The 27,984-nt window shown below is 40.1% G+C and overlaps 1 protein-coding gene across 1 annotated transcript; it reads right to left on the minus strand.

The window, feature by feature from the left end:
• Positions 1-20: 20 nt before the first annotated feature.
• lgals17 (galectin 17) lies at positions 21-27,955 on the minus strand. The gene is made up of 6 exons (XM_060915449.1): positions 27,882-27,955; positions 25,474-25,511; positions 13,789-14,139; positions 4,532-4,804; positions 3,316-3,366; positions 21-1,704 (listed from the first exon to the last, which is right to left on the minus strand). Exons 1-6 carry the CDS (start codon positions 27,905-27,907, stop codon positions 1,631-1,633), a joined length of 813 nt encoding a protein of 270 aa, XP_060771432.1. The 5' UTR covers positions 27,908-27,955; the 3' UTR covers positions 21-1,630.
• Between the last annotated feature and the right edge of the window lie 29 nt (positions 27,956-27,984).

Here is a 27,984-nt window from a genome sequence, read left to right on the forward strand (position 1 = left end):
CACCATTTACACATCGAGACATATAGTAAATTCACTGATTTATGTTTCTAAGAAAAAAATAAAGTGCTTAGTGCATTTTAAACAGAAAATGCAGGAAGGCAGATCAGGATTTATTTAAACATTAATAATGAATGATGAAGATACACACAGGAATTTCACTCACACTTTATTTGAAGAGTGTTTACATCAAAATGATTAGTTCTTTTTGAACAGCACATTTATAAAGATGCCCTGTATGAAGGATTCAGTAAGTCTTCACCATCAACTCACCTTTTACACCTGTGACTCATTTCTACTTCCTTTTGGATTCAAAACTAATGTGGAGGAATATTCTGGGACAATTTCACTTCTCTAATTATAATGATTTTACAATTCGTAATTAGCAACTGAATATAATAATAATAATAATAATAATAATAATAATAATAATAATCTGTATTAGGATTTAAACCCAAAGTGGGTGTGGCCTAAACTGTAAGGAGTTTTTTTTTTTTTTGCTATTTATTTTCCAAAGTAAAAACCTGCTGTTCAGTGACTTTTCTGTTGAGTTCTCCGGGCTTGTAGTACTCGAGTCGAACTCGTGCCCTAATTTTAAGGACTCGTGACTCGACTTGGACGTGAACACTGATGACTCGGACTCGTACATTAACTGCATTTGGACTCGTAAATTGGAGACGAGGACTCAGATTTTTTCTTAATTTTTTTTTTAACATGCCATAATAATTTGGCATAAGATATTTATATCTACATTAATTTTTGTACAAATTTTGTGCAAGAGTGTCACACCTGCACGCCTTGGCGTGTGCATCAGATAGACTCTCGGGCGCACTCCGGACAGTGCACACGCCAAGCAGACTCTCACGTGCACACCATAAACAGTTTCACATAAAGGTAGCAACAGCCACCATCAAATGGTGCAGTTGGAGTTTTGTTCTCGAACTCGACTCGGAATTTTCTTTAATGACTCGGACTTGAACACTGGGGACTCGAGACTGGAGGTTCAGTGACTCGACTACAACACTGGAGTCCTCCGACTCATATCTGTATTTGTATCTGTTTAAAAACACATTATATGTTCATTCTGAAGAATGTCTTCATCTTCGCTTACATTCTGATTTTGTTTCATTTCATCTCCATGAATAGAAATGGAATACTTCATACTTCATAAATGTGCTGATAATAAAACAAATTCCACGACATAAAAATGTCCTCACCTCACAAGTTTAGATATAAATCTTTGAGAAATCTTCCATCTTGTGAGATGCTTTTGGACATGTTTGAGGTAAATACCCTTCAAATAAGCACATGAACAGAATTTCCATTCTAAGTATTCATGCTATTAACTCAACACTAATGTTTCAACAGCTCCTAATACTCACAATTCAGCTCAAAATTAAGTACTGTAAGTAGGAATGGAGTACAATATAAATCAACTATAAAATTATAGCAGGTTTCACACCACAACACCTCATGGAGCAAATAAGGGGTTAGGGCGCGTTACTCTAGTGCACTTGCTCCCTCGTGAACTGAGTGAGCACCGTTAACCCTGTGGTTACTGAGTCACTGCAGGACTCTGAGTGAGAGACGACCTGAGGCTCATCGTACAACATCGTCATCATGAGCTTCAGGGTCAGAGGAGATATAGGAGCATGGCGAGGAGAAACGGGAGAGGAAGAGAGGGAGAGTTCACTCCAACACTGCTTTCTACAGAGAGAGAGAGAGAGAGAGAGAGAGAGAATGGTCTAAATTTTGACTCCATTGTATTCCTTTTCCACTCTGATCTTACAGAACCACACCACTGAACAGTATCTTTTTTTGTATCAATCTTTTTCGTATTAGTTAAAAATGTCACCCTCTAGTGGATGGGTGAAGGATTTTTGCAGGATTTTTTTTTTAAAGCTTGACTGCCTTTCGATTTCATAAAATTGGTGAAATTTAGTTCCCTCGGAAATGTGGTCATTGTGATATGTTTATTTCTGTAATATCTCACAAAATATCAGGCCATTCTGTGGCTGGGAAGTTATTTAATTTAAGGGGACTAAAGCAAATAATGTGCATGAAATCGCTCGCTTCGCGCAGTCAAGCAGACAGAGGAAGTCCGTGTGCACATGCGCAGGATTACCTTCTTCTTCTTTTGGGTTTTACGGCAGCTGGCATCCACAGTGTTGCATTACTGCCATCTACAGGTTTACCTTTGACCATGCACTGACAGTTCCATCATTCTGTCGCTAAACAAACAGCTGATCACACCGAGGCGCTCGCTGACCACTGATATTTATTAGTTTGGTCCTGCGTTTCCTTTCCTTCATATATAACATAACATCTTTTCTTCTCACTTTCTTTCCGTTACTGTAGTCGGTCTTTCACCTTTCATTCGCACACTCATGTCCTCCATTTTTTTCTCCTGTTTCAAATTTGTATCCCACAATGCCTTGCATGAACGGGGAAAGCCCACCACATGATGCATGATGTAGTATCTTGAATTGGGTCATGGTGAAGCAGGAAAAAATAGCACAGAATTTAGGGCCACGTGGTTCTACATTCATTAATTGTTCTCTTTTTAAAAAACCCGAATAAAATTGGAAGTCTATGATTTGAATTCAGTAGCTTTTGGTCACAAAACAAAAATAACTGGGTGTTGGGAAAATTATTTTTATGACCTACACTTGAAAAATCTGAAAAGCAGTCTAGCTTTAAGACATTTCACTTCCTCATCTCATCTCATTATCTCGAGCCGCTTTATCCTGTTCTACAGGGTCACAGGCAAGCTGGAGCCTGTCCCAGCTGACTACAGGCGAAAGGCGGGGTACACCCTGGACAAGTCGCCAGGTCATCACAGGGCTGACACATAGACACACAGACAACCATTTACACTCACATTCACACCTACGGTCAATTTAGAGTCACCAGTTAACCTAACCTGCATGTCTTTGGACTGTGGGGGAAACCGGAGCACCCGGAGGAAACCCACGCGGACACGGGGAGAACATGCAAACTCCGCACAGAAAGGCCCTCGCCGGCCCCGGGGCTCGAACCCGGACCTTCTTGCTGTGAGGCGACAGTGCTAACCACTACACCACCGTGCCGCCCACCATTTCACTTCCTGTACACATCTATTCCTAAAACATTCATATTTTCTACACAAACAGAAGAAACTCCTGTGTGATTATGACTTGAACATCCATAGCTGTTATTCCATGTTTAATGAACTGTAAATGAGATTGCACCATTCCTAATAAGAAATACAAGAAATTGAATTATTTATAAATTCTTTCAGTGACTCTGTGTGATAGATCTTTGTTACAGAATTCATACCTAATAACATATGTTTCTCCATCACAATTGTGCTTCTGGGCTGAGGAGGTTCTGAAACATTAAAAAAACAGAAGATTTGATGACAAAAATTAGATGGCAGCTCAAATATTAATATATATAATTATTACACACAGATTATATTTCAGTTATTCCCTGAAATCTCATCATACATGAGCTGATAGCTGACGAGTCGCATAGCACCGAGTTGTCTATAATCCATGTACGACGAGATTGAGTGGAATAACTGTTTTATTCTATCCACATTCACTGGTTTTTGAGAAATGGAGCATTTTTATTTTTGTATTTTGCAAAGTCGATAAATAAAAACTTTATACAAAACGTCCAACAAAATCATTTCTACTTAGAATGTAAACAAACCGGCGAAATGACAGGAGCAATTTGTGAAAAATGCTATAATCATAGTAATTCTTGAAAAATAAAAAAGATACGTTCTTACCATCAAATACTTTTATTCCATATTTTGTTGGGGTTTATTTATTTATTTTTTTGAGGTTTTGTTTTCAAGTAGAGCTTTTATTTTGTCCTCGGTTGCTTCAGCAACACGCACCGCCATGTTGTTTTTCTGTACTCACAGTATATGAGCTGATAGCCTAGTAGTAGATGAGCCAATCAGAGCATGTGATTGCTCATATCCAGTGAATGTGGATAGAATAATTACAAGTATACAGTACATAGAAGTATAGAGTCCATAAGTCCATCTAAGTGCAGTATTTAATTTAATCATTTATGAAAATGAACACAATTATATTTCACAAACCTTCCACCCTTCTAACATGGAGTTGGATGGAGTTAATTTTACCCTGTAGTTGATTATTTTCCCATAACAGCATGTCCCCAAGGGGTTTATTCCTCTTATACAACAGCAATTTGGCAAAAATTATTATTTTTTCATTTGTTCTGCATGAACATCACACTTTTTAGCCATTTATAGTTACATTTAATATTCAGGAACATCTCATCCATGAAACTCATCAGCCTCTTAGAATGAGTGCATTAATATAACGCTGTGATGTGCAGCTGCACTATTGTCAGAGATGCTGTGATAGGAAATTTACCAACACCTTCTGACCAATCACAATCCAGAATTCAACAGCACTGTGATAGTGAATGTTACTGAATTAAAGTTTTTTTTTTTGAGAGTTCAGTTAAACTTTAGAACTCTGTTGTATCTTCTGTACCCACTAAGATGTTTTACCTTTAACAGAAACCTTCACAGTGCTAAGTGCAAGTCCTTCACTGTCGATCACTTTGTACATTCCTTCATTGGCGGCACTCATGTTCCTGATAACAAGTTTCCCATTTCTCTCCTCCACCTGAGGGGTGAGATCTTCTCTGTTTCCCTGTCGTTGCCACAGCTGTCTCCACTCAGCGGCGTTGGACATCTGGAACATCACCATCTTGGCCTGGTGTGTATAGAGCTCAAGGGTCAGATCTTCCCCCATTTTCACAGACTGAGTGCTCTTATGATCTGTACAGTGATATGGAAAATGTGTTCATTCTACATGGATTTCCTAAAAATTGATTGCAATGTTGTTACAAGAACTCAAAACAGAAACTGTGAAATCTTTTATTGTTTTTTTTCTAATTGTTGCAATGCCATATACTAGTACATTATTTAAACATCAACGAAATTACATTCCTACACATTTAGAGGTTACATTTGTGTGATTTTCTGATCACTAAAACCCAACACTGACACTTGTTTTCCAACTGATTGAGTAAATATCTTGAGTTTATGGTTGTGAAAAAATCTTTTGTGTAAGAAAATTGCGTATGATTTGATAACTGCTTATCAAAGATGAACACTATTTTTGGCCTCGTATGGGAAGAACACCACAGTCTCTGTCTCATGTTGTAGGTTATTACCGTATGTCACGTCATATGTATGCTTTTTTTTAAATGAATCACTTCTGACAATAACTGATTGCATTGTCAGGAATACAGGTGACAAACAGATATAAAAGCAGAAAGAATTTATTCAGGCAAACTGGCAGACAAATTCAAATTGTAAAGCAAAAGGCAGAATGACAAAAGCAATGGTCAGGAGAGGCACAAATAGTATATCAGAGGCAAAGGCAAAAGAGCAAATTCCAAAGTACAAACAAAAGCAAGCCAAAAAAGCAAGGCAAAGAATAAATGGCTTGGTAAAGTCAGCCACAAGGAACTGAGCATATACTTGTCAGTGACTGAGTGCTTATATAGTGTGCTGTGGTGATTGAGTTCAGATGAGTGCAATTAATAATCAGGAGACTGTGAGCAGTGAAGTGCAGGATGATTGTAGTCTGTGATGGCCATATTTGAAGGCCACTGCGAACTCTGGGACATGGAGTCTTGAGTGCAAGTAGGTGCAGACATGACAGAAACCCTCCCCCTTAGGAGCGATACTTTGTCTTAGGTGGACCCGGGGGCAAGAGCCAGGTTTATCGGGATGCTTGTCATGGAATTCTTGGCAAAGGCATGGGTAGGAACCCAGCAGCACTCATCAGGGCCATAGCCTTCCCACTCAACCAGATAGTCGAGGTTACCTCCTATGCAGTGAGAGATGATATCATGAATGATGAAACTGGTTGACCATCAAGGGTGAGGGGTGCAGGAGGTTAAATGGAGAGAACATTGGTGGCTAAGGGACCAGGACTAGCCGGTTTCAGGCATGATATGTGGAACATGGGTGAGCATGTACTGTGTCTGGGCAGGTCCAGCTTGTAAATAACAGGGGCGTGTTTAGCCTATTTTTGGGGGTGCTCAAGCACCCCCAAAAACGAGCTCAGCACCCCCTAGCTCAGCACCCTCAAAAACACTGCTTTTGGACGTAATTTTCAGAAATAAGTGCCCTTGCGCACTGCGCAATGAATGTGTGCGCGGCAGCGCGGGTGTGTGTGTGTTCTTGAATTCACCTGTTACGTGATAGTTCTATGAGCAGTAAAATACCTCTCCTCCTTGAGTCCCCTCTGATTGGGTTGCCTGTCCGCGCGAGTGCTTGCTACGACATGATTTTTTTTAAACTGGATTCCACGCCGATGAGGAACTCGAAGTAGCACCTGAGTATTACTGGCATAGCGAGATGTGAAGGTACGGACTGGAGTTACAATTGTTAAACACAACACAATAATATGCATAATGCAATATTGATGTTCCCTGGTCTATGAACAGAATGATAAAAATGACATTTATCATCCATATCGAGATACTTTTGTGTAGAGCTGTACAAGTGCTACGGTGCTAGACCACCGTGTGTTAGTCAATTTTATTTAATGTAACATAGCGTTTACTAATGTAAACTAATGTAAAATCATAATAATACACACTATTCAATGCCGGGGTGGCCCTATATTTAGCCGGGACCATCCCCGGCCCAAACCATCAATGATGGCCTGCTTGGAGCATGGGGAAAATAATTTTCACTAATTTTGGTCACTGATCTTATTCTTGCATTAATCATCAATTCAACTGCACTCTGCATTTTCACATGGCAGCCCAGACGCCGACAGCATCACAGCAGATTAAATAGGCGCTACCAAATAAGGAAATTCTCCCCTCTATTGCAGTTGGTTTGGTCCAAGACTCCTCCTCTGTATTGCGGGGAACTTAAACAACATTGGCGCGAAACAGCGCGCGTCAGTGATGGAGGGCAGAAAGAGGCCAGGTGGAACCGAAAGGGCGAAGCTTTAAAAAAAGGAAGGAGGTGGCAGCAAAATGTGCCAAATTGACAGATATGTTCTCAAGACCAGCTGGTAGGTTACGAAAGACATGGAGTATGATAACCCTGTTTGTCGATTTTATCAGTCTATGCTAGGCCTATAATGTGTCGATAGTTTGCGATGTCAATTCAGCTTTTTGATGTCATGTGAAATCTCGCAATTTACACGGTATAGATGTGGTGTATGTCTTAATTCTAAGAAGAACCGGACATTGCTTTACATTATTAACAATTTTAGATGAACAGGTCCCAAATGTGCTGTTGCGCGTTATTTCCTCATCCAGCCTATTTCATCTCGCTGTCACACCGTGCATTTGGCGTGCGCACATTGTGGTTATGAACACATAGGCCTAGAAGTCATATTTGATGTTAAATAATTGTTGTTAAATATATAACTTAGAAGAGGTGTATGCGTATGCCAGTATTCTAAGCAGAATCGAACACTTGCTTTAGCCTACATTTCATTTAACCATTTTTGAGTTGCCTAATGCGCCCTCACGCTTTATCTGCCGGTTGCTGAGTACCCACAAAGTGGCCTGAATGTGAATTAAATTCCCGGACTGAAAACAGGGCCCACTCCGGCCCTGACACTATTATTACACAATAACACATTAATTAACAATTACCACTGTTCAAAATGAATAGCTCCAACATTACAAATGCAGTAGTAGGTCTTGTTAAAAATATAACGTAAATATTTGTGTCAGTGGTTGTAAATGTGTAGATATCATAGTTTATTGGGTCAGCTTCTGTTAAAACATTGCAGAATTGTCTAGTCTAGTCTTCTTGTCTAGTTAAGTCTGTCTAAATGCGGAATAAACATGGAAACACTGTCGTTCAAGCCAGGTGCCTCTGTCAGCTCTGGGGGCTAAGCACCCCCAAAGATCAGATGCTAGAATCGCCCCTGGTAAATAACATTGTTGATGCACTGCATAATTCTAAAAGAGGCTGCTGTACTTAGCACTGAGGTTTCTTGCAAACTTGTGGGTTCCTGATGTCTTTGGTTCACAGCCCCACTCCATCATTGAGGGTTTTCCCCTCTATGATGGTCAGCAAAGTGCTTGTACCTTTGCATCACTTGCTGTAAGTGCTGGTGGATACTCTCCCACACCTGTTCACTGAGCTTGAACTACTCATCGATGGTTTGTACATTGGTGGGAAACTTATCCCATGGGAAGAGGGGAAGCTGATAGCAGAGTACGCATTGGAAGAGTACAAGTTGGGTGGCAGAGTAACAGAGTGTTCTGGGCATATTTAGTCCATGGTAGGAACTGCACCCAGTCCCTCTGGTTTTGGTCCCAAAAGACCCTGAGAAAGCACCCAATCTCTTGCTTGGCCCTTTCTACCTGTCTGTTAGACTGTGGATGGTAACTGGACATTAGGCTTACTGAAACTCCTAGCTTGTCCATAAACTGAGACCATAGTTGAGACATAAACTGTGAGCCATGATCACTGACAATATCTTCTGGGATGCCAAAATAATGAAACTCACAGGTAAAAATGAGGTCAGCTGTTTCAAAGGCTGTGGGGAGACCTGGTATAGGGATTAGTCTTAAAGACTTTGAAAAATAATCAACAATGACCATTATTATCAAATCAAATCAAATCAAGTTTATTTGTATTGTTTCCTGAGTTGTTCGTGCCGAGTCCTTTTTCCCGCGAGTGCCGGCGTTAATTACTAATCCTTTTTTAACTTTTTTTCTATAAATAAATTTCCAGTATCCTCTTCATTTTTATTATACTGTCGCTTTCATTTTTGGACTTTTCACTTTCGCTTTCCTTTTTCCGGTTTTTTTCCCGTTTTTTTCTCTTTCTTTTTTCGGAAGAACGCCAAGACCGGAAGCTTTCTTTTTCTCTCCTCCTGTGTAAAGTCCACAAGCGGAGGCCATCTGATCTGCTTTAATATCAACAGATCTTCATTTAAGGTACGTGAATCTTTTCATCATGGCACACCTTCAGCCTGTTCAGTGTGCTGAGTGCAGGATGTTTAGTCATTCTTCCTCCGTCACTAGCGATAGCTCTATTAGCTTTACTTGTGATAAGTGCAGATTAGTTAGCTCTCTGACGGAGAAGATTACAGTGCTAGAAGCGCGTGTCCAGGCTTTAGAGCAGGTTAGTGAGCGTGAGAACAGTGTAGTTTCTGTTAGGGAAAGTCTGGACGCCCTAGGTGGAGTTAGCAATCCCCCAACTCTGGCATTAGAGCCCTTACAGCGGGGCGAATGGGTGACGGCTCGGCGGCATAAGCGTAGAGCCAAAGCTACTGCTGAGGCTCACCCACGGGAGCACCACTCCTCTCCGCGTCACGTGTCGAACAGGTTTGCTCTCCTTAGTGATGCACCCACTGAGAAACCTGAAAGAGCTCTGGTTACAGGGGACTCTATCATACGGCACGTGAAATTAGCTCAGCCTTTAGGGGCACCAGCAGCTTTAGTCAGGTGTTTACCGGGAGCCAGGGCGCCGGACATAGCAGGTAATCTTAGGGTCCTAGGCAAGCACAGGTTCTCAAAGATAGTTATCCATGCAGGAGCTAATGATATACGCCTTCGTCAGTCTGAGGTTACTAAGAGTAACTTTGTAGAGGTATTTAAATTAGCGAAGGCGATGTCCGATGCTGTAGTATGGTCTGGCCCCATCCCAATGCAGCGTGGCGATGTAGCTTACAGCAGGTTATGGTCGCTGAACTGCTGGCTGTCCAGGTGGTGTTCTGAAAACAGTGTGGGCTTTATAGATAATTGGGCTAATTTTGAGGGCACTGCTGGCCTGTTAGGGCGGGACGGTATCCATCCCACTCGGGAAGGTGCTGCTCTCATTTCCTGCAGCATAGGTCATAGTCTCAGAACAGGCCTAGTTAATTTCTGACAATCCAGAGCCAAGGCCAGGGAGCAGACGAACAGGCTAAACCGACTGTCTGCTAGCTGCACAGAGTCGTCACTCAGGGCCCACTACATCGAGACTGTGTCTGTTCCCCGAGCTCAACAAAAAGGTCGAAATTTTCAGAGAGTTTGTTCCAGTAACCTAATCAATATAAAATTAGATCATACTGACTGTACAGCTGCTGCCAGCACCTTTGATCTAAAGGTGGGGCGATTAAATATTAGATCTCTTACATCTAAAGCGCTAATGGTTAATGAACTCATTACTGATCAGGAGTTTAATGTACTGTGTTTAACAGAAACATGGATTAAGCCAAATGAATATATAGCATTAAATGAAGCGAGTCCTCCTGGATACAGTTATATACACCAGCCTCGTCTAACTGGCAGAGGAGGAGGCGTCGCGGTTATTTATAACGATTATCTAGGTGTAACACACAAACCTGGTTATAAATTTAATACATTTGAAGTTCTTCATACTCATATAATGTATGTAGCCTCGAAAAATAAGTCTACCCAGTTAATTCCATTGCTTATTATTTACAGGCCCCCGGGGCCATATTCTGAGTTTCTTTCTGAATTTGCAGATTTTATCTCAGATTTGGTTATTTCCTTAGACAAAGCTTTAGTTGTCAGAGATTTTAATATTCACTTCGATAACCCAGAAGACCCTTTAAAAACAGCGTTTGTGTCCATCTTAGATTCAGTCGGGATTAAGCAGAATGTCATAGGACCGACCCATAATGGTGGTCACACCCTTGATCTAATACTAACATTCAGATTAAACGTATACAATATAGTCATACTTCCACAGTCTGAAGTTATCTCAGATCATTATCTCATCTCATTCAAAATATGTCTGAGTAATAATATATGCACCTCACCACGCTACTGTATTAAACGTACTTTCACGTCAACTACTGCACAGAGCTTTATAAATGATCTCCCAGAGCTGTCAACTTTGACTGGGTCACTGTCAGCCCCTGCAGAACTTGATCAGGCAACTGAATGCTTAGAGTCAACATTCCGCCATACTTTAGATAATGTAGCTCCTCTAAAAAGGAAAATGGTCAGAGACAAAAAATGAGCACCCTGGTATAATGATGACACTCGCACATTAAAACAGACCACTCGAAAATTGGAACGTAAATGGCGTCAAACAAAATTGGTAGTGTTCAAATTAGCTTGGAAGGAGAGCTTCCTGAAGTATAGAAAAGCTCTTAGTGCTGCGAGATCAACATATTTCTCCTCCCTAATAGAAGATAACAAAAATAATCCTAGATTCCTATTTAATACTGTAGCAAAATTAACCAGGAATAAGTCCACTATCAACACATGCACACCTGCAGTATGTAGTAGCAACGACTTCATGAATTTTTTTAATGACAAAATTGAGAATATCTGACAAAAAATTCAAACTACTAATTTAAGGTTAGACAATGAAAGTGACCTTGTAGTTAACAATATAACTGTATCAGATCATCAGTTAGAATGTTTTACTCCCCTAAAAGAAACTGAATTACTTTCATTAATCTCTACATCAAAAGCCTCAACTTGAGTACTAGATCCCTTACCGACACATCTATTCAAACAGATAATGCCTGGAGTAATTGAACCGCTTCTAAAAATAATAAATTCTTCTCTTATGATTGGCTATGTACCCTAATCCTTTAAACTAGCAGTTATCAAACCCCTGATTAAAAAACCTGACCTTGATCCCTGTCAGCTGTCCAATTATCGGCCAATATCAAACCTCCCCTTTATCTCCAAGATCCTTGAAAAAGCTGTGGCACAGCAGTTATGCTCATATTTACATAGGAATAACATCCATGAAATGTATCAGTCAGGATTTAGACCTCATCATAGCACAGAGACAGCACTGGTTAAAGTAGTAAACGACCTACTGTTGGCGTCTGATCAGGGCTGTCTCGCTACTTGTGTTGCTTGACCTTAGTGCAGCATTTGATACCATTGATCATTCCATTCTTCTGGATAGACTAGAAAATGTTGTGGGAGTTAAGGGAATGGCCCTCTCCTGGCTCAGGTCTTATCTAACTGATCGTTATCAGTATGTTGATATAAATGGTGATATTTCTAGACGTACCGAGGTAAAGTTTGGTGTTCCACAAGGTTCTGTCTTGGGTCCACTGCTTTTTTCTCTATATATGTTACCTCTGGGCGATATTATTCGTAAACATTGTATTAGTTTCCACTGTTATGCTGATGACACACAGTTGTATGTCTCTGCAAAACCTGATGAGAGACACCAGCTTAATAGAATTGAGGAATGTGTTAAGGACATTAGACACTGGATGCTTATAAATTTCCTTCTGCTTAACTCTGACAAGACTGAAGTACTTGTGCTAGGACCACATACAGCTAGAAGTAAGTTTTCTGATTACACAGTAACTCTGGATGGCCTTTCTGTTTCTTCACGTGCAGCAGTAAAAGACCTCGGAGTGATTATTGACCCCAGTCTTTCATTCAAAACTCACATTGATAACATCACCCGGATAGCTTTCTTTCATCTCAGAAATATTGCAAAGATAAGAAATTTAATGTCATTGCATGATGCAGAAAAACTAGTCCATGCTTTCGTTACCTCCAGGTTGGATTATTGTAATGCCTTACTGTCTGTTATTAGTGTGTTGCCTTTGGATTTGGTAGGGTCTGTGATGAAATCTATGGCAATAAGGGACCAGGGGTGCTGAGGTGTGTGCAATGGCATGGGTTTGCCTACTGGAAGTGCCCAAGGTACTTCAGCCTGTGCACATGCTGAACACAAGGAAATGTAATGGTTAATATTCATCAACACGTTGGGCCACCAGGATCTAGTTCACAATAGTTGGTATGTGCACTGACTGCCTGGATGCCCAGTGGGAGTTGTGTGTGGCCAGGTGATCAGACAGCCTCTGTGGCAGGAGGGTGTACATAGGTATGATTGGCAGGGCATGATATGGCATGCTTTGTGCAAATTCTTGGTCAATCTGCCAGGTCAAGGATTTCACAAAGCATGCTGGAGGGATAATGGGTTCTGAATCTTGGACTGGAGCTATGGATGCATAGATAAGGGACCTAGAGTAGCTTTTGTGTTCTTAGAGCCAGGCCTGTAGGCAATGGTGAACTGAAAATGTGTGAAGAAGAGTCTCCTGTCTTTATCATGGCCTTACGAGCCAGGTTGTGATAAAATGGTGTCTCCTGGATGAGCCCCCATTTGTCATGACCTGGCTCATAAGGCCATGACAAAGACAGGAGGCACACCATTTTGCAGCATGAACTAAAGTAATTTATTCAACACCTAAAATTAACCCAAAGAAACAGCATAACAAAACAGATCCAGAAGGCCACAGCCTCCTAGACAAAAAAAAAAAGCAGCATCACAGAGGAGCCAGCACACAAGCAAGGTGAGGAGACCCCATCTTTGAGACATAGGTTTTTATAGCCAGCCAAACAGGTGAAACCAATTCCCAGACTGAAAGGGAGGGACTAAACCTGGAATAGACCTAAGAAAAAATACTCCCAAATAGAAAGAGAAAGAGACAGGGACAAAGACTGTTAGTAAATAACCAAGGGACAAGATCTCCTGCCCAAAAGCACATATACTTGTGGTTATGAATGTATGAACAAAAAACAATATGCAACCTTCTCTGAAAATATGTATATAACCTGAATACAATGAATTACCTCCATTTCTGTCGGTGCAAGATTTGCTTACAAGGATATGGGAATATTGATTTGGCAGTTCTTCAAATTGACAAACAAGCAAGAGCAAGAAAACAAGCAAACCAACAAACAACAGTAGATGTTCCCAATTTTGTGTCAGTTTGCACAACTGCCGAATCAAAATTCTCAAATGTGTAACATACGGTACTGAGTCCTTACCAAGAACAGAGAGCTGCACACTCTGGATGAAGATCCTTCTCTTGTTGCCTGTTTTCCCAACCACCAGATAACACTCATAGATTCCTGCATCCCTAAAGCGGATGTCAGCCAAATGCAGGGAGCAGTTTCCCCTTGCCAGCACATCCTCAGGAACATCAGCACGGTTTTCATAAGCCTCAGCCTGAAACTGTGAAGGGCCTAGTCGCTCATACACCATGTCTCTGAGAGTCTGCCACTGGATATACGGTGTTGCAGATGGCACTTCTGTGTGTGAACCCCATTCACATGGCAGCACAGCTTCCAGACCCACTCCGGACTGAGTGAACAGGTGAGACGAGAGTGGATTTGATCCTGTACATGGTAACAAGCCACAAAAGGTAAAGAAAAAATATTTTCAGGACATTTTCCATAAAGTTTGTGAAGGTTCTCAGTCATTCATGTCATCGTAAACTGTAAATGCTAAAAAAGGCAACTGGACTTGCTTGAAATCCTTGAAGACATTTCACCTCTCATCCCAAAGGCTTCTTCAGTTCTGTCTGACTAGTGGGGAGTTCCAGGTGTTTATCCCCTAGTGGACCAAAAGCAACCCTAAGGAGACTCATTGAGGTCACATGGGTCATTTACCCTCTCAGTCATCCTGTAGGTTGTTAGGGTCAATGACCCACAGATCACCCTAACAACCCTCTAGGCTGCTATCACCATTCATACCCAGCCTCCAGGGACCCTAACAACCTACAGGATGATTGAGAGGGTCAACGACCCATGTGACCTCAACAACTCTCCTTAGGGTTGCTTTTGGTCTACTAGAGGATAAATACCTGGAACTCCCCACTAGTCAGAACTGAAGAAACCTTTCGGATGAGAGGTGAAATGTCTTCAAGGATTTCAAACAAGTCCAGTTGCCTCCTTGAGCACCTACAACTTTCCATAAAGCTTTTTCACTTTAAGATGAGTTGCTTTTCAACACTTTCTTGAGTACAAACCAGTTACCTGAGGTAATTTCCAATAAAACAGATATTTTTGGGAGAATATACATGTACACGTTGACAAAGTGGCTACAACAAATAAGCAGTGATGGCAGGCAAAAAAAAGCTAAATCTTTACCAGGTAACAGATGCAAAAGTAGAACAAAAGTCATACAAGCAACAACATGGGTAGGGTCTCACACACACACACACACACACACACACACACACACACACACAAAATATCAGGAGAGAACATATGTGAACAATGAACAAATATATATTTAAAGAAGGGTTTAGAAACATACAATGGAAACTAAAGAAAATGGGACTGAAAAAAATGAGCTTCAGTTTAGAAAATGCTGAAATAATCGACAGGCAAGGTTTCCATGAGGTTCTCTCTCTAGAGCTCCTAGCACCACTTTGCTCTCCATCCTTTAATGAACATTCAGGTAAATTTGATGGTAAACTTCAGTTGGCCCAGCTGGTGTTAGCAGTAAAGGATTTCTTCAAGTTCTGCATCCAGGCAGAGGCGATTCTAGAGTCTGTTGTGGCCCCAAGCAAAAATTTCCAGGAGGCCCTTCTGACCAGTGTTCATCACCAATATGTTATAAATAATCTGACACCAACGAAAAATGTATGAAACCAAAGTTTTTTAAATTCCAAATGTGAAAATACAAATGGTAAAGAACAATAAAAACAATAAAAAACAAAATAAATAAGCCCTCGGGCCCCGACTCTTGGGGGCCCCTGGGCCAGGGGGCCCCAAGCAGTTGCCTGCCTTGCCTGTTCAAAAGCTGCGCATCTGCATCCAGGGTGTGATGGGATAGCACACATAAATCAATCGAATATTTATTGTGTTTGCTGTCCTTCTGGGAGTTAATTAGTCATCTACACTGACATGAAAACAAGGAAAGAAAACAGCTAAAGGTGTAAAATTGATTGTTGTGTGAAACATGGAAAATAGAACTTAGCCAAGAGTGAGGAAGATCACCTGGAAGGCTATGCTTAATCCAACACATTGCTTTGAAGGGTCCAGCATTCCACGGTATAAACTTCCTGAGATATTCCCAGGTGATAGTCACACATCATGGATTGAAACAAGGTGTGACTCACCATCACTGTTTGGCCTCTTGTAAGAGTGGACCACCTTCTTAACCGAGATGAGCTTGGGTTTTGGAAAACTGGTATACCTCTCGTGACGTTACCAAGCAACCGTCCATGGCTTCCAACTTAGGATGTGCTCTTATTTCCTTGTGAGATCATGGGCACTGTACAATAGGTTTTTGTGGCCTACCATCACACGGCTCGAAATTTGCGGTGGTCCGGTCGCCCAAGGTGACTTAATTTGTCATTTGGCGGGTAATTCCTGTCACTAGCCAGCCCGGCTGGCTAGTTGAAAATAAAAATATATATGAAGCAAAGATTCAGACACACCGTCAACTAAAGCCGCCACATATTAAGCGAGTGCCGTGTCTGTGTTAATCGATGTGTTTATCGGCAGGACGGAAAATACCGAAGAATTCCGAATCATATCGTGTACGAGTCAGGCTGTAGGTTTTTTCACTACTGCACATGCATATAACGCATCTCGTTGAATATCGCGGTAATCATGTTATCAAATTCAATAGATGTGGCCACATTATCGCCCATTTAAACACGTGTTTTTGTTGTTGTTTACATCTACATCTGCCAAAGCTCCATTGCGATGTGGAATTTTCTGAAAGGTGTACAGAAACCGCCAGAGACGGGGACAAAGCGACCTCGGTCTGAAGAGGAGAAAAAGGCCGCCGATAAAGCGTACGAGAAGGAGAAACGACAAAGGACTTATAAGCAAACGTGGGAGCAGGGTAAGCCTTGGCTGCAGTATGATTTTTATGGAATAATGAATTTTTTTCAAGTTGATTCTTAGTCAATATGAAGCTCCTAATGCTTTCTCTCTCATAAATGGTTAAATACAGAAAGCATGTTGGACATATTTTGGGTGCTATAGTCATGATAGTAAGTATATTTGTTTTCAATACTCATACACCAAGTTGCCAAGTTTTCCAATATATTATTATTTGTTGATATTATATTATGGTGCTCTGTGTTGTTCTCATTTATGTATTTAACAACAGTATCAAAATACTCGGGTCTTGAAATAAATGCACATTAGTCATGAACAATGGTAACTACTCTCTTTTGTGTTATTTTTGACAGAAGTAAAATTCATACATGAACAAATTTTGGCTAGTTGATTTTCTGTTTGGCTAGTTACTTTGGAAGGTAACTAGTCCGGTTGGGTGGTGAAAAAATATATATGAATTTCTAGGCCTGCATCATGTATGCAAATAGTCTCTGACATGGTCTGCCTTCTGGTCTAACCTGAAGTGACATTTAATGACATGTAATGCCCTTACATATGTGGAATCATTGTAGTTACATTTTCCATGCTGTGTTGCATACTTTTGATTGCATAAGATGGATTAATATATTTACAAGCACAAAGCCATATACCAATGTCAAAGCAAAAACAAATCAACTGGAATCAGTACTTTCAGTCCATATACCTTTAGTCTTCTTTGGCATGCCTCAATCAGCTTTATACACCAGAATTTGTACAGTTACTTCCATCTTCTTGGAAGGGTGCATGTCCTGACTATCACTGAGCCACTCTCAAAAATTCAGAGAGTTTTCTTTAAACCACTTGTTATTCTGAAAGGTGATCTTCTGCCTCAGCCCAAGTGATGTGCTCTCTATGATGAGCTTTCTCTACAAACTTGTCTACTGGATCCTCCCCTTCATTCTGATGAGCCACACTCACCATAATTTTCACATCCATTTTTGTACATGCAACACATACAACATAAATTCTTCTTCTTCTTCTTCTTCTTCTTCATGATGCAGATGCTCTCACCACCATGTTTCACTGTACAAATCATTCAAATGATGAGTAGTATCTGGTTTTCAGCAGACATGGTACCTAGAGTTTATCCCTAAAAGTTCTAGTGTTTTCTCATCAGTCCAGAGACCTTTAAATACTGTTTAAAGGTTATCCCACCATACAGGTGTGAGATTGATAGAGTGCTTTTGAGATGGTTTTCAATCTCTGCAGATGAGGTCTAAAGTTTTTATATTGTGGCCATTTGGTTTTTAATTCCCTTTCTCAACAAGATCCTTTTTGTCTGGATATAGAGTTTGGCTGGACAATCCTGATGGTTCTAAAAGTCTTCCTTTTCCAGTGGTGGAATCTATTGTATCCAGAGTTTTTATCTTTGCAAAGATCTAAGCCTTGATGCAACTTTATTCCAGAAATGTACTGACAGGGTTCTCCAGAAAATCAAAAAAAAAAAAAAAAAAAAAAAAGTAGTAGGCTGCGAAGCCACTGCAGCATGCCAAAAGTGTGCTGATGCTAGAGGGGTCTGGGGGCATGCTCCCCAACAGAAAATTTTGAAATTTACATGCCTTCTGATAGCTTCTGGTGCATTCTCAGCTAATAAATTACTAACCATTTCCCTGTAAAATACTTGCAAAATATGTATGAAATTTCTCTCCAGATGTGTGTGTTTGGCTTTCTCAGTTATCCTCTGTAGTACACTGCCTGACTCTGTAACATAACTACATATGCTATGGTGTGGTCACATGGTCTGGCTTAGCCAATCAGAACACGAGAATTGATCAACAAATATGGCGTCACTTCCGGTCACGTTAGACTCAAATCAAAGAAATTTCATGGTGAAATAATTAGATTTGAAGCAAATTATGGGCAGCGGAGACAATATAAATTGCTTAAACATTGAAAGGCAAGGTTTTTTCCTGGATTGAGTAGCTGGCACAGACTGTCTGTGTAGGTAGAGAAAACCACCAGTCACCGGTGCTTGTGGACATCTCTGGACTGAGATTTCAGTATTTAATGGCTTATTGTATAGTCTGCTATGCACTGTGAATCAGTTTGGAGTCTTGTGGCTTCATGTCCAATGTCCAAGTGCTTTTACATCAAATAAATGTAGTTTGTGAAGTTGTCACATTCTCTGCACTGGAATTGAAGTTGTAGAATCGTCTCTTACATTGTCTCAGGAGTGCCATAGTGCTCTAAATTAGACCCGTGCTCCTGATTTTTAACAAAATTACACTTCTAAAACTGCTAAAATGTGATTTTGTTCTGTTATTGCAGGTTATTAAGTCAATAAAACAATAAGCGAGCAAAATGTCTGGAAGAACAACTGTGTCAACTGTGATGGATTTTTTCCCCTCACTCTCCTTCCAGTCCTTCAGATTTACCTTTTGAAGAGCAATAGATTAAAATTATGCCAAGTTTAGAATATCATGCCTAGAATTCAGCCTCTTGTTTATTTTAAGAAACTGGAGACATTTGCATTCTGTAAGATTTTGAAATGGTGTATCACCTCCCCCCCCACACACACACACACTAATGATTGATGATCAGACTGGTGAAGACATGAGCGGTGACCTTTTGACTTATTTTGTGCACTGTGACTGGATATGCTAGAGTTACAGGTTCTTATAAATGTCTATAAAATAAAGCCGAGCAAAGTCAGGAATCAGACTACCTGTTTGAGCATCACAGGATAGTGGCCTTGACGTTAACTAGATTAGATTAGGTTAGATTAAGTCTTATCGAGGTCTACAAATTGATGGTTCAGTACCTGTTTCACAGTGCACTGGATTGCAATAAATGTTGATAAACAGTGACCATGTTGGGAAGACCACTGTCTGTACTGTGTTGGGTTGTTTACACCAAACGGCATCACCAAATATTCATTATGGTCACAGGGCATTATAAAACCAGTCTTCCATTCTCTCAGGCCCACTGTGCAGGCAATGCACAAACATCATTCAGCAAAACCAAACTTTATGGACACTTTCTCAATCATAAGGCTGCATCATGTCTGTACACCACAGGTGGTTATGACGAATGAATTAACATGATTTGCATGGTATCTGGAGGTTCAAGCCCCAATTAAACACAAACGCCTTGATGTAGGGCCATCGTTTTCAGAAGTACTTCAATTGTACCACATGATGACATAGTTTATGCTGGGGTAAAACATTGATTTTCCTTGCTCTGATCAAATGCCTTTATCAGACACTGGTAGGTCTCTGAAGTGTTTGACAGGTAAGTCCTAAAGCATGAGGTCTTTGGAGAATTATGAGTGATATTGAGCTTATCCTCTAGTGGTATTTCTGAGTGTAGTTCCAAACATAAGAACTGAAGTTTGAAGGTCCAGAGCCATAGAGAGCCCAGTATGGCAGTGTATACAAAAAGGGCCAGAGCCGTCTCTATTTTCTGAGACGGCTGAGGTCTTTCAACATCTGCCAAATGATGCTGCGAATGTTCTATGAGTCTGTGGTGGCCAGTGCCATCCTGTATGTTGTCATCTGCTAGGGCAGCGGCTTGAAGGTGAAGGACACTAACAGACTCAATAAGATTATCAGGAAGGCTGGCCATGTTGTAGGCGTGGAACTGGACTCTCTGACAGTGGTGTTGGAGAAGATGACACTGTCCAAAATAAAAACAAAAAAATCTTAGACTGTCCTTCCCATCCTCTACATGAGGAGCTGATCAGCCACAGGAGCACGTTCAGTAAACGGCTGATTCTTCCACGCTGCACAACTGAGAGACACAGGAAATCATTCCTACCTGTTGCTGTCAAGCTGTACAATGCCACTGTATAACTGTGGTACACTGTCTTACTATGGATACTGTATCCTTAACTCAGGTGCAATATATGCATATAGGAATCATTGTATATAAAATCACTTCATTTTGCTTTTACTTAAGTTATTGAACTTATTTAAATTTATTTTATTTTTATTTATTCGTTTTTCAGATGATTTTATCTTCTATTTTTAGATGCTTACTTCTTTGATTCAGGAGCTTGGTAGCAAAGAATTTCCGTCTGGGGATTAATAAAGTATTTCTGATTCTGATGCACAGACCCTAATGGGTTTTGCTTAACACATGCTTGCTTGTGATCATGTTTGGTGACCATCAAAAACCTGAAATATGTGTGCTTAATGAGCCACCTTGAAAAGGATGTTCTGTTGCTCACCAAACTAAAATCTGTTCCTGGGTCCATGAGGGCACTGAGATGAACTCATCTCTCTTTGTGATGTTTCCTCATTCCTTATGTTGAACATGAGTGGATGACATTTTGAAGATGGAGACTTCATTGTCCTAGTGAACAAACTGTAGTCTTTTCACTGAAGCTCTAAACACTGTGTCCATTATTGGCCTTCTGAACTGAAGGTCAAGCACATGTGATGGTTTCCATTTTCTTTCAATTCATGTGGTGTGGCATTGAATCTTCACATGGTAGATCTGGGGTTGATCATGTTTTCCACAAACGCTTTGATCATAAAATCGATGGTGATAAAAATCATAATCAGTAGGAGCACAGTCAAGTGCAAACAAAAGAATTGCTTGTAAAGAACTGTGATATACTGGTTTTTTCCTCGGTAGAATTATTAAGGCATTGGTATCAGAACACCTTAATGGCTGTTGGGCGTTGTTCTTATTTCTTGAATATTTTCCAATAGCTCTGTTTCAGTAATTCCTGATGCGCTGTCAGGAAGGTGTCTTGGTTATTACAGCTTTATATTTGAGGTTTTGCGGTCAGTGTGACTAAACAGAGGGAGTGCAAGAGTAGAAATAATGTGCACAAATAACAGTAACAGGTACAATAGCTTTTTATTGGAGGAGAATAAAATAGCTCAACATACACAATGCAAGATAAGCTTCCAAACTGAGCCAAAGTTCATGCAGGCACAAGTGGAGAGAAATCAGTAGGCTACAGAAATTGATGAGCTCATTCTGTAGTCTACAGGCGCCATCTGGTGGACAATCGCGACATGACATTGTAAAAAAAAATATAAGGGACTCCGTTATCCAACAGTTATGGCCCTTTTCCACTACCCTTTTTCAGCTCACTTCAGCTCGCTTCAGCTCACTTCAGCCCAACACGGCTCGCGTTTCGACTATCTAAAAACAGCACGACTCAGCTCGCTTCAGCCCTGCTCAGCCCCCAAAACTCACATGGTTTTGGAGTGGGGCTGAAGCGAGCCAAACCGAGCTGAGTGAGGCTGGGGGTGTGAGGAGACACTCCCCTGTGCACTGATTGGTGAGGAGGAGTGTCCTCACACGCCCCACGAGCACGCTGGGATCTGTAAACACCGTAAACCCGGAAGAAGGAGAATTACGAATTACGAGAATTATGAAGCCTTATGCGCCTCGCCTCATCTATACGCTCTTGCCAGTATCTGTTTGCGTTGTCGGTGACAACAAGCCACAGCACCAAGACCAGCAACACTAATGACTCCATGTCCTCCATGTTTATTGTTTACTCTCCAGGTTGTGAGACTACCACTTAAAAGATCACTGATGTCACTGTTTGCGCCGCCTAACGACATCACCTGACGTCCACCCACTTTCGCTAACTCCACTCAATGTGTCCACCCACTTCCAGCCAGCACGGTTCAGCGCAGTTGTAGTCGAAATGCAACTCCAACAGCCCCACTCAGCTCGACTCAGCACGGCACGGCTCAGCCGCGTTGGTAGTGGAAAAGCGGCATTAGTCAGTAACTTCGGTCTGGTCAGGTTTATTCAATTAATCAGTCAATAGATAGGAGGTTATAATATTTATTTAATGTTTGTTTTCTTGATAAATTCACAAAGTGAAAGTATATAATTATTTGAGAACAGATATAATAATAATAATAATAATAATAATAATAATAATACAACCACAACTCCAAAAAAGTTGGGACACTGTGTGTGTGAAATGTAAATAAAAACAGGATGCAATGATTTGCAAATCTCATAAACCCATATATTTTTCACAATAGAACATAGACAACATCTCATCTCATCTCATCTCATTATCTCTAGCCGCTTTATCCTTCTACAGGGTCGCAGGCAAGCTGGAGCCTATCCCAGCTGACTACGGGCGAAAGGCGGGGTACACCCTGGACAAGTCGCCAGGTCATCACAGGGCTATAGACAACATATCAAGTGTTCAAACTGATAAAATGTACCATTTTAAGAAAAAAAAAAAAAAGGTAATTTGATGGCAGTAACACATCTCAAAAAAGTTGGGACAGGGCCATGTTTACCACTGTGTAGCATCCCCTCTTCTTTTAACAACAGTCTATAAATGTCTGGGAAGTGAGAAGACCAGTTGCTGGAGTTTTGGGAGAGGAATGTTGCCCCATTATTGCCTGATATAGGATTTTAGCTGCTCAACAGTCCTGGGTCTTCTTTGTCATATTTTTCATTTCATGATGCAAATGTTTTCAATTGGTGAAAGGTCTGGACTGCAGGCAGGCCAGTTTAGCACCTGTACTCTTCTATTATGAAGCCATGCTGTTGTAATATGGCCCTTTTCCACTACCCTTTTTCAGCTCACTTCAGCTCGCTTCAGCTCACTTCAGCCCGACACGGCTCGCGTTTCGACTATCTAAGAACAGCACGACTCAGCTCGCTTCAGCCCTGCTCAGCCCCCAAAACTCGCACGGTTTTGGAGTAGGGCTGAAGCGAGCCAAACCGAGCTGAGTGAGGCTAGGGGCGTGAGGAGACACTCCCCTGTGCACTGATTGGTGAGGAGGAGTGTCCTCACATGCCCACACATGCCCCACGAGCATGCTGGGATCTGTAAACACCGTAAACCCGGAAGAAGGAGAATTATGAATTACGAAAATTATGAAGCCTTATGCGCCTCGCCTCATCTATACCCTCTTGCCAGTATCTGTTGGCATTGTCGGTGACAACAAGCCACAGCACCATGACCAGCAACACTAACGACACCATGTCCTCCATGTTTATTGTTTACTCTCCGGGTCGTGAGACTACCGCTTAAAAGGTCACTGATGTCACTGTTTGCGCCACCTAACGACATCACCTGACGTCCACCCACTTTCGCTAACTCCACCCAATGTGTCCACCCACTTCCAGCCAGCACGGTTCAGCACGGTTGTAGTCGAAATGCAACTCCAACAGCCCCACTCAGCTTGACTCAGCCCAACTCAGCACGGCACGGCTCAGCCCAACTCAGCTGCGTTGGTAGTGGAAAAGCGGCAATAGATGCAGTATGTGATTTAGCATTGTCTTGCTAAAATATGCTAGGCCTTCCTGGAAAAAGACATTGTCTGGATGGGAGCGTATGTTGCTCTAAAACTTGTATATACCTTTCAGCATTAATGATGCCTTTCCAGATGTGCAAGCTGACCATGTCATGTGCACTAATGCACTCTCATCCCATCGCAGATGATGGCTTTTGAACTGAGCACTGATGACAACCCGAATGGTCCCTCTCCTCTTTAGTCCGGAGGACACATTGTCCATGGTTACCAAAAAGAATTTCTAATTTCTATTCATCTGACCACAGAACAGTTTTCCACTTTGCCTCAGTCCATTTTAAATGAGCTTTGTCCCAGAGAAGATGGCGGCATTTCTGGATCATATTCACATATGGCTTGAACCTGCATTTGTGAATGGCATGGCGGACTGTGTTCACAGACAATGACTTCTGAAGTGTTCCTGAGCCCATACAGTAATTTCCATTACCGAATCATGCCTGATTTTAATGCAGTGCCTCCTGAGGGTCTGAAGATTAGAGGCATCCAATATTGATTTTCATCCTTGTCCCTTGCACACAGATTTCTCCAGATTCTCAGAATCTTTTGATTATATTATGGACTGTAGATGATGAGATATTCAAAGTCTTTGCAATTTTACATTGAGGAACATTATTCTGAGATTGTTCCACAATTTGTTGATGCAGTTTTTCACAGATTGGTCAACCTCTGCCCATCTTTACTTCTGAGAGACTCAGCCTCTCTAAGATGCTCTTTTTATACCCAATCATGTTACTGACCTGTTGCTAATTAACCTATTTATTTGCAAAATATTCCTCCAGCTGTTTCTTTTTAGTACCACTTACTTTTCCAGCCTTTTGTTGCCCTGTCCCAATGTTTGAGACATCTTGCTGCAATCAAATTCAATACGAGGTAGTATTTTTCATGAAATAGTAAAATGTCTCAGTTTAAACATTTGACATGATGTCTATGTTCTATTGTGAAAAAATATATGAGTTTATGAGATTTGCAAATAATTGCATTATTTTTATTTAAATTTTAAACACCCAGTGTCCCAACTTTTTTGGAATTGGGGGTGTAAAGAACAATAAGAAGAGCCCAAACAGACAGGGATTTATGTGGATAAATGTTTCTTTTTTTTTTTTTTAATTATAGGGCCACTGCAGGCAGGCCAGTTTAGCACCTGTACTCTTCTACTATGAAGCCATGCTGTTGTAATAGATGCAGTATGTGGTTTAGCACTGTCTTGCTAAACCATTTATAATTATGATAAAACAAACATGTGATGATGGATAATGATGGAACTAAATACCGAAAGCGATGATGTTGAGGTTCATGTGCAGCTTGCTGCCCAGTGAGAACAGCTATAGAAAAAGTGTGTGTGTGTGTGTGTGTGTGTGTGTGTGTGTGTGTAAAATATAAATGTTATAAAATCACAAAAAATAATAATAATAATAATTTCAATTTATATAGCGCCTTTCACAAACCCAAGGACTCTTTACACAGGAGTTACCAAAAAAAAAAAAAAGCCACACTAGGAAGAGTAGTGTGAGGTAAAGAGGAAAGTTTTCAAGTTAGTTTTGAAGGAAGAGAGAGTGGAACAGTCAATAGTTTCTAGACTCACCAACGCACATGAGCTCCATGAAGCCATACACAAGCATCCTGAGGAAAGAAAGATTTGTTTAAAAAGGAGTCATGAAGACTAAAAACAGAACTAAAGTCCTGTCTCGCTGTGTTTCAGAACCACAGTGCTGGAGTAAAGGGGTTTATGTTTATCACAGGTGTCTACTAATGACCTCATTCTAATAGGTTATGATTTCAATAGTAACAGCTCATTCATAGGGATAAAACTTCATAAACAGGTTTTAAACAGAGTTGATGTGGTGTATAAAGTTTTCTGTAAAGTGAAATGTGTTGATGTAATGTTTCTGGAAGGAGTCTCCAGTGTCAGCGCTTTGTATCAGTCAGAAGTGAAGCTGGAACTGCAAGATTTCTGACATGTTCAGGATTTTTCTGTGTTAATAACAGAAAGTGTCTGTAGGTTTAATTCATGACTTGGTTTACATTTGCAGAAACAAACCATCTGTTAAATTAAAATGCTCTTTCTACTATAAATACTTTATTTAAAGAAAGAAAGCAAGAAAAATATTATTTTGCAAATCTCAACATTTTGTAATTTATATCATCTCATTATCTCTAGCCGCTTTATCCTTCTACAGGGTCGCAGGCAAGCTGCAGCCTATCCCAGCTGACTACGGGTGAAAGGCGGGGTACACCCTGGACAAGTCACCAGGTCATCACAGGGCTGAATTATATTATATTATATTATATTATATTATATTATATTATATTATATTATATTATATTATATTAAAGCTACAGCATATCCTTCACATGCAGGAAAAATCCCACGATTCCCATTAGACACATCGCATCTTGACATCCCCCCCCCCCATACACACACACACACACACACACACACACTGCTGAGGTGTTGTTTTTTTTCCACACGTCATTTTTCCCCCCTCACATGATTCATTAATTTTCACGTAAGACCTTTATCCCACAATGGGAAAATTTCCTATGTTCATGTTCATTTTTCGTGTGTTTTTGTACTGAAATGCACTTTCACATGACTCCCCCCCAAAAAAAAAAAAAAAAAAAAATTTATATATATATATATATATATATATATATATATATATATATATATATATATATATATATGTGCATAATATATCAGGTTCTTCCTGTAATAAATTAATTAATTAATTAAAAATAAAAAATCCAGAGCTCTGAAGAATAGGGGAAAAAAGAAAGTGAAAATAGAAAAATGTATATTAATATATAACACATAATAAATAACAGAGGAGAAAAATATAAATAGGCCCATAAATAAAACATTAAATATTAATGCATCAATAAATACAATAAAAATATACAAAAATAGTAAACAGTTTATTTATTTATTTAACTGTATATAACGTACCAGTCAAAAGTTTGGACACACCTTCTAATTCACTGTTTATTCTTTATTTTTATTAATTAAAAGTCACTTCATGTCTTAAACTAATGATGATGTTGTGTCTCTTTACTTAATTGTTCGGTTCTTCACATAATGCTGTATGGATTACTACAGTTGTGGTGTTGAATAGGGTTATTTACTTACTGTATTTTTATTATTTACTATTTAATGTTTGATCTCAGACGCATTAAGAAGGAAAGAAACTCATCCACTAATGAACTTTTGATAAGACTGAAAAGTATTCCAGGTGAATACATGAAGCTGGTTAACATGATGCCAACAGTGTACAAAGAGTCATCAAGAGAAACGCTGGATACACTGAAATTTAAAATATCAAACTTTTTTTTGTTTACCACATGCATGTTCCAGATGTTATTTCAGAGTTTTGATGTCTTCAGTATTGTAGAAAATTCAAAATATAGGAACACCTACTGTATGAATGATTAGAGTAGGGGTGTACAAACTTTTGACTGGTACTTTTTTTTTCCTGATAAACGATAGTAATTATGATGATGAGAGAACAGCTCACGCCCTCCTGTGGGTTGTAAATGTTAAGTTTCAGGTTCTCTGTAAGTGACTGTGGTGTTTTTGCAGAAACGAAACTTGAACTCCACGAGGGGGCAATAAACCCCCACCATCCTGCACAGGGACCTCAGGGTGAGACTCCATGCAGGGATAATAATAATAATAATAATAATAATAATAATAATAATAATAATAATAATAATCTCATTATCTCTAGCCGCTTTATCCTGTTCATAATAATAATAATAATAATAATAATAATAATAATAATAATCTCATTATCTCTAGCCGCTTTATCCTGTTCATAATAATAATAATAATAATAATAATAATAATAATAATAATAATAATGTGCAAAATGAATAAATGCAAAGACATTGTTTTTATTATTTTTTTAAACTCCTTCTACAGTCCCTGAGCCTCTTCTGAAACATGCCACAGAAATAAAATAGGCTATTGAAGAATGAAGTAAAACTTCTTACCATGTTCTCTTAGTCCTGGTCTCCATGCTGACTGCACTCTGGTCTCTCAGCCGGAGTGAGAGTGTGAGTGTGTGTGAGAGAAGTGTCTGAGCTCTGCAGCCTA

Source organism: Neoarius graeffei, chromosome 2 (genome assembly GCF_027579695.1).
Source record: "Neoarius graeffei isolate fNeoGra1 chromosome 2, fNeoGra1.pri, whole genome shotgun sequence".
NCBI lineage: Eukaryota > Metazoa > Chordata > Actinopteri > Siluriformes > Ariidae > Neoarius > Neoarius graeffei.

What these genes read in the sequence shown, in the direction of transcription:
- lgals17 (XM_060915449.1), bottom strand. Translation starts at nt 27,907, where the DNA reads ATGGAGACCAGGACTAAGAGAACATG. An exon ending in ACCAGGACTAAGAGAACATG is followed by an intron (nt 25,512 to 27,881) that starts GTAAGAAGTTTT and finishes TTCTTTCCTCAG; the next exon opens with GATGCTTGTGTATGGCTTCA. An exon ending in TGTGAAGGTTTCTGTTAAAG is followed by an intron (nt 3,367 to 4,531) that starts GTAAAACATCTT and finishes TTAATGTTTCAG; the next exon opens with AACCTCCTCAGCCCAGAAGC.